Source organism: Salvelinus alpinus, chromosome 16 (genome assembly GCF_045679555.1).
Source record: "Salvelinus alpinus chromosome 16, SLU_Salpinus.1, whole genome shotgun sequence".
In the NCBI taxonomy this organism is placed as follows: domain Eukaryota; kingdom Metazoa; phylum Chordata; class Actinopteri; order Salmoniformes; family Salmonidae; genus Salvelinus; species Salvelinus alpinus.
In genome coordinates, this window is record NC_092101.1 from 12,459,196 (window position 1) to 12,472,462 (window position 13,267).

At 42.0% G+C, this 13,267-nt stretch overlaps 1 protein-coding gene across 1 annotated transcript in view; it reads right to left on the reverse strand.

Moving 5' to 3' along the window:
- Nucleotides 1-13,267, reverse strand: part of LOC139540819 (WD repeat-containing protein 18) — a 98,122-nt gene that overhangs the window by 73,517 nt on the left and 11,338 nt on the right. Inside the window, exon 4 of the mRNA XM_071344801.1 lies at nucleotides 5,544-5,685. Within this exon, the coding sequence (XP_071200902.1) occupies nucleotides 5,544-5,685 (142 nt within the window). The remainder of the gene's footprint in view (nucleotides 1-5,543; nucleotides 5,686-13,267) is intronic.

Here is a 13,267-nt window from a genome sequence, read left to right on the forward strand (position 1 = left end):
GTTTTCATGCTAATTGGATTATAGAACAAATATTTGTGTAGCCTGCTGCCATGTGGGCATTGCTGTGCTTATAATGTGAAGAAATAATAGTTCATCAACATTTTAAGTGAAACGTTATGATCGGTTGCATCAGACTCATTGCTTTTTTTAATGTAGCCTACGACTGGTTGTATGAATTTGGGATCGATCGTCCCACAACTGTCCCAGAATATGCCATTTCTTTCTCGACAAACTGACCAATAGAATAGGTAGCCTAAACTTTTCTACAGTAGTAGGTTGACATAGGCCAGTGATCTTGCTGTTGGTTACTTGTCTTGTTGGCTGAGGAAAAGTAAATGAGGACAGTTATTCTAAGCTGTTCAAAGTGCACATCAGAATTCGGTAAGGACAGCACATCGTTGCATACTCGACTTGCATGTTCTGTTAATTACCATATTGTAAATGTGATTTCTATCATTCTGAACACCGTGGGTGGATGCCCTAGTCAGGTTATGCACCCACTGCATATGGGTCAGGTACATTTCTCAAATGTCTGGTAAATTAAAGAGTTGCCGATCAAATGTCCGGCGCCACATTTACCAAAACAGGCTGACTACACCGCTCGTGTCGCGTGCACGAGCGTAGCAAAATATATTTAGAAATCTATATTATTCAATTATTGCGCCAACGAGCGTCTGCGTTGCCAAGGGCTAAAATAGAAGTCAGTTCTATTTGTGACGCAGATAGGCTGCAAGTTCTGCCTCTCCCATCTCCTCATTGGATTATAGAAGCAGGTACCCATGTGCCATCTCCTCATTGGTTATACCCACGTGGGTGACTGAAAGACGAACGATGTCAGTGGCGGTAATGCACCTAATTTATGAAAGTTGCCAATCGCAATATTCTTCAAGAGAAAAAAAAACCTGGAAGGAGGAGAGATGACTAGAAATGATTCGGTTGACCGTTTTATGTGTGGAATAATTGGCGGAGTAGAGGACCTTGTGCATTTCAGGTAAAATAACAACTCAATGTTTATATCCCAGGACAAATTAGCTAGCAACAGCAAGCTAGCTAAATAGGACAAATTAGCTAGCAAGTGCAAGGTAACTAGCTAAATCGCAATAAATGTTTAATGCTTTTTGACCTGTCCCCAAATTAATATAATTGGTTCAGTGTTTGTTTAGATATAATAACCTGAGTGTCGTCATCACGTTTGGTGTGGGGGGACAAAATACAATTATGCATGATGGCACGCGGCCGGGTTGGGTTCCGTGTAACGGAAACCTTAGCACACACGATCTGGTGCGTCACAGGCCTGCAACCCGTCAAATCAGGCTCCCTTGTTCGATTGGCTTGTCAACCGTCAGCTCATCCAATAGGGTCCTCACAGAGCTACAGCAGCCATCAAACGCCACCAGCCCTTGGATCTGTCATGTCACCATTCGCATTTTACAAGCCTGATTGCTTCAAATCCTGTCAGTGCAAATTCAAACGGAGCAGAAAAAAAGATTTTTGGTACACTGCGTCATTGAAGTGTTGCTCGACAATGTCAGAATGGTGTTGTTCAAGGTAAGAATGACAGGCAGAACTGTTTGAAGGAAATTAAGCAATGGCAGGACTCACGAGCATCAAGGACTGATATGGGGGTTCATATCTTCAATTTCAAACAGTACATTTATAGTTTCCAACGAGGCTATACATTTGGGTGAGGTTTTTTTCTCACCTGAGAAGCCTCCTTTCACTGCCAAAAATAAAATTAAACCATCTAGTGTTTAGCAAAATAACAATGTCAAATACAGGTAGCCTAGTCAAATAATTAACATTCAAATCACATTAACCGTTACTCTCTCATGGGAAACCTTCACTCTTGTGCCGACATTTAAAAACGAGACATGACAATTTGAAAAATAAGCCACGGGAATTTTTTGGGAGCGGGAATGAAGATGACTGTCGGGTAGTAAAGACATGTATAAAAGCGGCAGAAACAATTAATAAGAAGGAGTTAGAAGCGTCTTTTATGGTGTGCTACCGAGTGGCTAGAACAGGCAAGCCCCAAACTATTGTGGAGGACTTCATTCTTCCTGCTGCCGCGGATATGACTGGGACAATGCTGGGGGAAAAGGCCCCAAAAAATATACAGACAATGCCTTTATCAAACAACACTGTTTCACGACGGATCAGTGACATGGCAGGAGATGTTTTGAAACAATTACTGCTTCGCGTACAAGCCAGTGAATTATATGCCTTACAGCTGGATGAGTCAGACGTGGCGGGACTGGCACAGCTCCTGGTATATGTACATTACGTTTATGGGGGGGATCAATTAAGGAAGACATCCTCTTCCGCAAACCACTGGAAACCAGGACTGGAGAGCTTTGTAACATCAAATAGACTTTGGTGGTCAAGATGTGTTGGTATCTCTACTGATGGCGCAAAAGCCATAACAGGGAGAGAGTGGTAAAAAGTTGCTCCCGCGCCACTTGTGGACACTGCAGCATCCACCCAGAGGCTCTTGCTGCCAAGGGAATGCCTGATAGCTTGAAAAAAGTTGACACTACAGTGAAACTTTTTAACTTTGTTAAAGCAAGGCCCCTGAACTCTCGTGTATTCTCTGCATTATGCAATGATAATGGGCAGCGACCATGTAACGCTTTTACAACATACAGAAGTGCGCTGGTTATCAAGGGGCAAAGTATTGACAGGTTTTTTTTATTTTTATTGAGTGACGAGCTTAAAGTTCTTTACTGACCATCATTTTCACTTGTCTGACCGCTTGCATGATGACGAGTTTCTCACGCGACTGGCCTATCTGGGTGATGTTTTTTGAATGATCTGAATCTAGGATTACAGGGACTCTCCGCCACTATATTCAATGTGCAGGACAAAATTGAGGCTATGATTAAGAAGTTGGAGCTCTTCTCTGTCTGTATTAACAAGGACAACACACAGGTCTTTCCATCATTGTATGCATTTTGTGTGCAAATGAACAAGCTTATGGAAAATGTCAAATGTGATATAGCGAAGCACCTGAGTGAGCTGGGTGCACAAATACACAGGTACCTTCCCCAAACTGACGACAGAAACAACTGGATTCGTTATCCCTTTCATGTCCTGCATCCAGTCCACTTACCGATATCTGAACAAGAGAGCCTCATTGAAATTTCAACAAGCGGTTCTGTGAAAATTGAATTTAAATCAGAAGCCGTTGACACATTTCTGGATTGGGCTACGCTCGGAGTATCCTGCCTTGGCAAATCGCGCTGATGCCCTTTGCAACCACGTACCTATGTGAGAGTGGATTCTCGGTCCTCACTAGGATGAAAATGAAATACACGCACAGACTATGTGTGGAAAATGATTTAAGACTGAGACTCTCTCCAATACAACCCAACATTGCAGAGTTATGTGCATCCTTTCAAGCACACCCTTGTCATTAACCTGTGGTGAGTTATTCTCAATTATTTATGAACAAATAAGGTTTTCTATGTAAGATGGCTAAATAAAAGAGCAAAATGATTGATTGTTATATTATTGTTTGTGCCCTGGTCCTATAAGAGCTCTGTCGCTTACCACAAGCCGGGTTGTGACAAAGACTCACACTCATTCTCATGTTTAATAAATGTATCGTATAGTGTGTGTGGCAGACTTAAAATTCTGGCAAAAAAAATAACATTTGAGAGTGCGCTGACCCTGGTGCTAGAGGGGGTACGCAGCTGGAGGTTGAATGTTTGAAGGGGTACAGGACTATAAAAAGTTTGGATAAAGGTGGGAATAAAGGTGGGAAGATATGGAGGCTAATGCTACAACCTCACGACACGTTCCCTTCTGGTAATATTTCTTATCATTTTCACACTGCTACCCAAGCAGTGTGAATCCTTCCACTGTGGTGTTTGTTTCACAATGCCAGGTCTAAATAGTGTGGTCATACCTGTGACTACCATTACACTCCAAAAGAGATTGTACTGTACATAGGCATTCCATTTGGAGAGTCCTTGCCTTGATTCACATTTAAAATTCGATCATGGTCTGTTTAATGGTTTCAACAGGGGCCTTAAGATGCTTTATATAAATGAGGTAAAAGGAGGAAATATCATTCACTTGAGGCCCAATACAAGATTATTATTCTTCGTTTTAAATTGGATAAAACCATTTTATCAGTTCATATGATAGTGCAACAGTAAATAAGAAAGGTTTTAGCAATTATCTTTAAAGTCCCAGTGTGGTCAAAATTCCAATTTCCTGTGTTTTGTGTCATATTTGTACTACAGCTGATGAAACTAGCACTTTAAGTGTGAAACAATTTGATCAGTATTATTTCCTGATTGTATTCTTAACCAATAACAATCAACACTGGATCTTCTAAAATCAGCAGGTTTTGCTATTAACAGCTAGCTTTCAGGTTACATGTCTCTCCTATTAGGCCCTTCCAAATAGGAATAGGAACCACTCCCAGACAGTCCTAACTAAATTCTTGCTTGACAAATAGATTTTTGCTATTTTAAATTTAAAACTATAACAGTTAGGAACCCAGATATTATTTGATAGTGAGATTTTAAAAAATGGCTGCATTGGGCCTTTAACTAATACAATGGGATAGAGTGATTGGCAAATCTTCTGCATGTCAAAAACTGCATATCTTGTTTTGTGTATCTTCATGCAATTAGAGAGAATTGCTTTCCTATTTTGGGACTTGAGCCACGAAACATTAAGGGTTGTTAGCAAGTTAAATGAGTAACAAATAAAATTATACTTAAGATCCAATGGGGATTCACGTCTGCCCTTTCATCAATATTCATGTTTTTTCCTCTAACACTGCTTGCGTGGACTAACACAATTTAGCTTCAATATTCCGACTGGACGATAAGTCTGCATGCAAATGACCTGTAAACTAGGCTACCACCTCCCACTTCAGTTCCAGTAAACACAAATCCCAACGCTAAGGGTAATGTAGCACATAAAACACTATTGCAAGACAGTTCAAATGACGCTCTGAGACAAAGGCCTAATGTTATTTTTTAAATCGAAACAGAGTATCAAATATGTTTGCTAAAACTAATTGAGGTTTTTAATTAAGATTGCACTGGTATAAAAATGTGTCCTCCTGAAGAATTCCTAAAAAATAAAATAGAAACATTGGTAGGCCCGTAGGTATCCATTTAGAATACAGATAAATCACATCGCTAGAGTGCACGCCAGAACTTCGTTAGATTAGATGTCTATCAATAAGAATGTTGTGAATAATAAAAATGACGGGTGGAAGACAACATAAAATATGCATATGTAAGCCCACAATCATTCGGAAACTTCAGATTGCATTGTGCTCTTCCACCTCAACAGCTTGAGGCATGGAAAGATTATTTTTTATCCATTATATTCTCATTGGAAGGAAATGTACCATTAAGAGTTTCTTTGTGTTCCTACAATAAAAACAAAGTATAAAAAATAACTTTAAAAAAGCTTTGTGCTACATACACAAGCCCAAATTTCATACAGACAGCCTCAGAGGCAGTTCACAATAATTCCCCTTTGGACAAGCATAGTAAGGATGCGCGGAAAAAGCCCACCTTGACTGTCTGGTCCAGGGATGCAGTAGCTACTCGAGCCTGGGGTCCCATCAGGCCACAGTGGATGTCGGTTATGGGGAGAGAGTGACGGGACAGGACATGACGAGGCTCAGGGGTGTGTGACGGGTCCAGCTGCACCACACTGTAACACAGAGGGAGGGTTTAGTCATTTATATAAACTCAGCAAAAAAATAAACGTCCACTCACTTTCAACTGCATTTATTTTCAAACTTAACATGTGTAAATATTTGTATGAACATAAGATTCAACAACTGAGACAAACTGAACAAGTTCCACAGACACGTCACTAACAGAAATGGAGTAATGTGTCCCTGAACAAAGGGGGGGGGGGGGTCCTCATGGACTGCACCAAATTTGCCAGTTCTTGTTGTGAGATGTTACCCCACTCTTCCACCAAGACACCTGCAAGTTCCCGAACATTTCTGGGGAGGAATGGCCCTAGCCCTCACCCTCCGATTCAACAGGTCCCAGACGTGCTCAATTGGATTGCGATCCGGGCTCTTCGCTGGCCATGGCAGAACACTGACATTCCTGTCTAGCAGGAAACCACGCACAGAATGAGCAGTACGGCTGGTGGCATTGTCATGCTGGAGGGTCATGTCAGGATGAGCCTGCAGGAAGGGTACCACATGAGGGAGGATGTCGTCTTCCCTGTTAACGGACACCGTTGAGATTGCCTGCTATGACAACAAATCTCAGTCCGATGATGCTGTGACACACCGCCCTAGACCATGATGGACCCTCCACCCCGCTACAGAGTACAGGCCTCGGTGTAATGCTCATTCCTTCGACGTTAAACGCAAATCCGACCTTCACCCCTGGTGAGACAAAACCCCGACTAGTCAGTGAAGAGCACTTTTTGCCAGTCCTATCTGATCCAGCGACGGTGGGTTTGTGCACATAGGCGACGTTGTTGCCGGTGATGGCTGAGGACCTGCCTTACAACAGGCCTACAAGCCCTCAGTCCAGCCTCTCTCATCCTATTGCGGACAGTCTGAGCACTGATGGAGGGATTGTGCGTTCCTGGTGTAACTCGGGCAGGCGTTGTTGCCATCCTGTACCTGTCCCGCAGGTGTGATGTTCGGATGTACCGATCCTGTGCAGCTGTTACACGTAGTCTGCCACTGCGAGGATGATCAGTTGTCCGTCCTGTCTCCCTGTAGCGCTGTCTTAGGAGTCACACAGTAGGAACATTGCAATTTATTGCCCTGGCCTCCTTGCAGCATGCCTAAGGCACATTCACGCAGATGAGCAGGGACCCTGGGCATCTTTATTTTGGTGTTTTTCAGAGTCAGTAGAAAGATCTCTTTAGTGTCCTAAGTTTTCATAACTGGGACCTTAATTGCCTACCTCTGTAAGCTGTTAGTGTCTTAATGACCGTTCCACAGGTGCATGTTCATTAATTGTTTATGGTTCATTGAACAAGCATGGGAAACAGTGTTTAAACCCTTTACAATGAAGATCTGTGAAGTTACTTGGATTTTTACGAATTATCTTTGAAAGACAGGGTCCTGAAAAAGGGACGTTTCTTTTTTTTGCTGAGTTTACATCCGCATAAACAAATGGTGGAATTTCATGTTAAGCAATGAATGTGACTAGCATTGATCTCAAACTAACCTCAAAACACCAATACAGAACCATGACAAGAATGTTCAAATCTTTCTACCTCAACCATTTGAAAGTAAATGAAAAACATATATATTCCCTTCACATTTTGACCATTTAAAAACTTCAAATCTCACAATTATTTTTTGTGAGATTATTAGTGGGAAAAACAAATATTTTGCTGTATTCTTATAGCCAAGGAATTTGGACCAAAAATTCAATTTTCTGAGTATATACTGTAGCTCTGAACATCACTGGTTCTGGCTCAGTCGAGACAACTTGCCAGAGCAGGACAGGAGAGAAGGAGGCCTATAGGTGGATAAACAGAGCAAGAGAGTGAGAGGGAAAGAGGGGGAAGATAGAAAGCCTGATTATCTGAGCGGGACCCAGGACCCATTCTGTCAGCTCGGCAGCAAGAGGTGCTCCTTGGCAGGATCTCAGGGACAACCTGTCTGCAGCAACATTTGTTACAAACATAACCCGTACAGGCACACACACCACAGCATAGGCTACTGCGTGTGCACACAAAAAGGGAGGAGAAGCAGCAGCCTGGGGGCATTTTGAGGAATATCAAACCACTAACAGAATTCCAGTTCCAATACTCCCTTTGAGGCAATTTCGGAGCTATTCCAACGATGCTCAGGGTGTATCACGGAGATATTAGTGGGGACTTAAGCCACGTCCGCTCATTACATCCCTCTGGGATGGGGTCAAAGCAAACCACTTAATGTCGGTGTGTGGGCCCAACCCAGGCCATTCTTCACATGTGAAAGGTGCATTACCCGATGCAGGTCGGTGGCCATTTAAAATTCCTCTCAGACCCGTAGCACTCTGTTCTTTATGCTACATTGAGTTTCACATTGTCCCCTCAAAAAGGCGAAGGTCAGAGAAAGTAGCTAACACTGGACTCGTATTCTTCAAACTGTAATTGGGAATTAAAGTCAGTCTGGCGAAGAGAGCGGATGTGTGTGGTATATAGTCGAAGCCTCAGTCATGTAAATAAACTGTTGGAGATTAATGATTGTTGGCACTATACACCAATACTTAAAGAACATGCTGACACATTGATGAAATGGAAAGAATTGACGTGGGAGTAGGGCTGGCACAATTACCGTATAACCAAGACCGTCATGAAAAGAAAATAACCGCCATAAACGTTTAAATAAAAAATAAAAAATTGTGGAACGAACAGCTGACTGAAGATGGGACGCCAGGCATTTGTGCGGTTGAGTCATGGACATGATATAAAAAAAAATATGTTGCACCTTGCTGAAACAAGCAAAGAGTCTTGGGTTGCCTGGGCAACACACCGTACAATGCAGAAGCAGGACTCATAGAAATAGAGTGAATAGATTGGGCTTTCAACCTAACAGTGGCAATATATGCGGTAGAGGTCAATCGAACTCGACCAAAACAATGGAATTGAAGCATCTATTGTCACCAATGATTTCTGAATGCTAGCTATGCTAACCAGCAGTTAGCATTTAGCACTCACTTCTTATAAACGTGAGAAGGGACAACTTGTAAACATTATTAAGCAAAAATTAAAATAAAAATAAAAATAATAAGTCCAATTTGAGATATTTGGCTTTATTTTTTATTTATTTTAAATTTTTGGGAAAGAATTTCACATTTTGTTAAACAAGTTACAGCTTTATTCACAAAATGGATTATTAATTTTTTTGCCTCAATCTACACACAAAACCCCATAATGACAAAGTGAAAACTGGTTTTTAGAAATGCATGCAAAAGTATAAAAATAAAAACCAGAAATACCTTATTTACATAAGTACTCAGACCCTACCCCAAATTGAGCTCAGGTGCATCCTGTTTCCATTGACATTCCTTGAGATGTTTCTAGAACTTTGAGTCCCCCTGTGGTAAATTCCTATACACACACGTACGTACTGGGGTCAATGGTGTGAAATCTCTAGTTTATTTGATATTTATAGGCCTACTTTCTTACTTTAGTTTCGGTGCGTGCTCCGTCTCCCTGGTCTCTGCCCGCCTGCCCGTTGCTCGCCATTTCAGTTAACAGCTAGCTTTGAGTACGTATGTATGTATATACAGTGGCAAGAAAAAGTATGTGAACCCTTTGGAAATACCTGGATTTCTGCATAAATTGGTCAAAATTTGATCTGATCTTCATCTAAGTCACAACAATAGACAAACACAGTGTGCTTAAATTAATAACACACCAATGATTGTATTTTTCTTGTCTATATTGAATACATTTAAACATTCACAGCATATGTTGTAAAAAGTATGTGAACCCCTAGGCTAATGACTTCTCCAAAAGCTAATTGGAGTCCAATCGATGAGACGAGATTGGAGATGTTGGTTAGAGCTGCCCTGCCCTATAAAAAAACTCACAATTTGAGTTTGCTATTCACAAGAAGCATTGCCTTATGTGAACCATGCTTCGAACAAACGAGATCTCAGAAGACCTAAGATAAAGAATTGTTGACTTGCATAAAGCTGGAAAGGGTTTCAAAAGTATCTCTAAAAGCCTTGATGTTCATCAGTCCACAGTAAGACAAATTGAGAGTCGGGTGATTATAAATGGAGAAAGTTCAGCACTGTTACTACTCTCCCTAGGAGTGGCCGTCCTGCAAAGATGACTGCAAGAGCACAGCGCAGAATGCTCAATGAGGTTAAGAAGAATCCTAGAGTGTCAGCTAAAGACTTAGGCATCACTGGAACATGCTAACATCTCTGTTGACGACTCTACGATACGTAAAACACTGAACAAGAATGGTGTTCATGAGAGGACACCACGGAAGAAGCCACTGCTGCCCAAAAAAAAACATTGCTGCATGTCTGAAGTTTACAAAAGTGCACCTGGATGTTCCACAGCGCTACTGGAAAAATATTCTGTGGACAGATGAAACTACAGTTGAGTTGTTTGGAAGGAACACACAACCCTATGTGTGAAGAAAAAAAAGGCACAGCACACCAACATCAAAACCTCATCCCAACTGTAAATTATGGTGGAGGAAGCATCACGGTCTGGGGCTGCTTTGCTGCCTCAGGGCCTGGAGCTTGCTGCTATCCATCGACAGAAAAATGAATTCCCAAGTTTATCAAGACATTTTGCAGGAGAGTGTTAGACTATCTGTCCGCCAATTGAAGCCAACAGAAGTTGGGTGATGCAACAGGACAACGACCCAAAACACAGAAGTAAATCAACAACAGAATGGCTTCAACAGAAGAAGAATACATCTGCTGGAGTGGCCCAGTCAGAGTCCTGATCTCAACCCGATTGAGATGCTGTGGCATGACCTCAAGAGCAGTTCACACCAGACATCAAGAATATTGCTGAACTGAAACAGTTTTGTAAATAGGAATGGTCAAAAAAATCCTCCTGCCCGTTGTGCAGGTCTGATCCGCAACTACAGAAAACATTTGGTTGAGGTTATTGCTACCAAAGGAGGGTCAACCAGTTATTAAATCCAAGGGTTCACATACTTTGTCCACCCAGCACTGTGAATGTTAACACAGTGTGTTCAATAAAGACATGAAAACAATATCATTGTGTGTTATTAGTTTAAGCAGACTGTGTTTGTCTATTGTTGTGATCTCGATGAAGATCAGATGAACAATTTATGCAGAAATCCAGGTATTTCCAAAGGGTTCACATACGTTTTCTTTCCACTGTACACTACCGTTCAAAAGTTTGGGGTCACTTAGAAATGTCCTTGTTTTTGAAAAAAAGCAAATTTTTGTCCATTAAAAGTGCAAATTGATCAGAAATACAGTGTCGACATTGTTAATGTTGTAAATTACTATTGTAGCTGGAAACGGATTATTTATTATGGAATATCTACATAGGCGCACAGCTGAAAACTTGTACTGATTAAAGAAGCAGTAAAACTGGCCTTCTTTAGACTAGTTGACTATCTGGAGTATCAGCATTTGTGGGGTCAATTACAGGCTCAAAATGGCCAGAAACAAAAACATTTCTTCTGAAACTCATCAGTCTATTCTTGTTCTGAGAAATGAAGGCGAGAAATTGCCAAGAAACTGAAGATCTCGTACAACGCTGTGTACTACTCCCTTCACAGAACATGTCAAACTGGCTCTAACCAGAATAGAATGAGTGCGAGGCCCCGGTGCACAACTGAGCAAGAGGACAAGTACATTAGTGTCTAGTTTGAGAAACAGACACCTCACAAGTCCTCAACTTGGCAGCTTCATTAAATAGTACCAGCAAAACACCAGTCTTAACGTCAACAGTGACGAGGCGACTCCGGGATGCTGGCCTTCTAAACAGAGTTGCAAGGAAAAAGCCATCTCTCAGACTTGCCAATAAAATAAAAAGATTAAGATGGGCAAAAGAACACAGACACTGGACAGAGGAACTCTGCCTAGAAGGCCAGCGTCCCAGAGTCACCTCTTCACTGTTGACGTTGAGACTGGTGTTTTGCGGGTCACTATTCTAGTGACATGATTCCATATGCGTTATTTCATTGTTGATGTCAGTCTCTTCGGAAAGTATTCAGATCCCTTGACCGTTTACACATTTTGTTACATTACAGCCTTATTCTAAAATTGATTAAATAAAACAAATTCCTCAGCAATCTACAAACAATACCCCATAATGACAAAGCAAAAACAGGTTAACTTTTTTTATTTTTTATTACAAAATAAAACCTGAAATAGCTTACTTACATAAGTATTCACTGTTCACTCATGACTGCATGGCCAGGCATGACTCCAACACCATCATCAAGTTTGCCGATGACACAACAGTGGTAGGCCTGATCACCAACAACGATGAGACAGCCTATAGGGAGGAGGTCAGAGACCTGGCCGTGTGGTGCCAGGACAACAAACTCTCCCTCAATGTGATCAAGACAAAAGGAGAGGATTGTGGACTACAGGAAAAGGAGGACCGAGCACGCCCCCATTCTCAGCGACGGGGCTGCAGTGGAGCAGGTTGAGAGCTTCAAGTTAAGGTGTCCACATCACCAACAAACCATCATGGTCCAAACACACCAAGACAGTCATGAACTGGGCACGACAAAGCCAATTCCCCATCAGGAGACTGAAAAGATTTGGCATGCGTCCTCAGATCCTCAAAAGGTTCTACAGATGCACCATCGAGAGCATCTCGACTGGTTGCATCACTGCCTGGTATGGCAACTGCTCGGCCTCCGACCGCAAGGCACGACAGAGGGTAGTACGTATGGCCCAGTACATCACTGGGTCCAAGCTTCCCGCCATGCAGGACCACTATACCAGTTGGTGTCAGAGGAAGGCCCTAAAAATTGCGAAAGACTCCAGCCACCCAAGTCAGACTGTTCTCTCTACCACACGGCAAGCGGTACCGGAGCGCCAAGTCTAGGTCCAAAAGACTTCTTAACAGCTTCTACCCCCAAGCTATAAGACTCCTGAACACCTAATCAAAAGGGCTACCCAAACCCCTCTTTCTATAATCTATGTATGGTCACTTTAACTCTACCTACATGTAACCTCAATGACCTCGACTAACTGGTGCCCCCACACATTGACTCTGTACTGGTACCCCCTGTATATAGACTCGCTACTGCTATTTTACTGCTGCTGTTTAAGTATGTTACTTTTATTTTAAATGTTTTACTTAAGAAAAACGTGTTAACTTCTTAAAGCATTGTTGGTTAAGGGCTTGTAAGTAAGCATTTCAATGTACACCTGTTGTATTCGGTGCATGTGACAAATAAAATTTGATTTGATTTATTCAGCCCCTTTGCTTTGAGAGTCCAAATTTAACTCAGATGCATCCTGTTTCCATTGATCATCCCTGAGATGTTTCTACAACGTGATTGGAGTCCACCTGTGCTAAATTCAATTGATTGGACATGATTTGGAAAGGCACACACACCTGCCTATTTAACAAAGGTCCCACAGTTGACAGTGCATGTCAGCGCAAAAACCAAGCCATGAGGTTGAAGGAATTGTTCGTAGAGCTGAGAGCCAGGACTGTGTCGAGGCACAGATCTGGGGAACGTTACCAAAAAAATGTTTGCAGCATTGAAGGTCCCCAAAAACACAGTGGCCTCCATCATTCTTAAATGGAAGATGTTTGGAACCACTCTTAGAGCTGGCAGCCCGGCCAA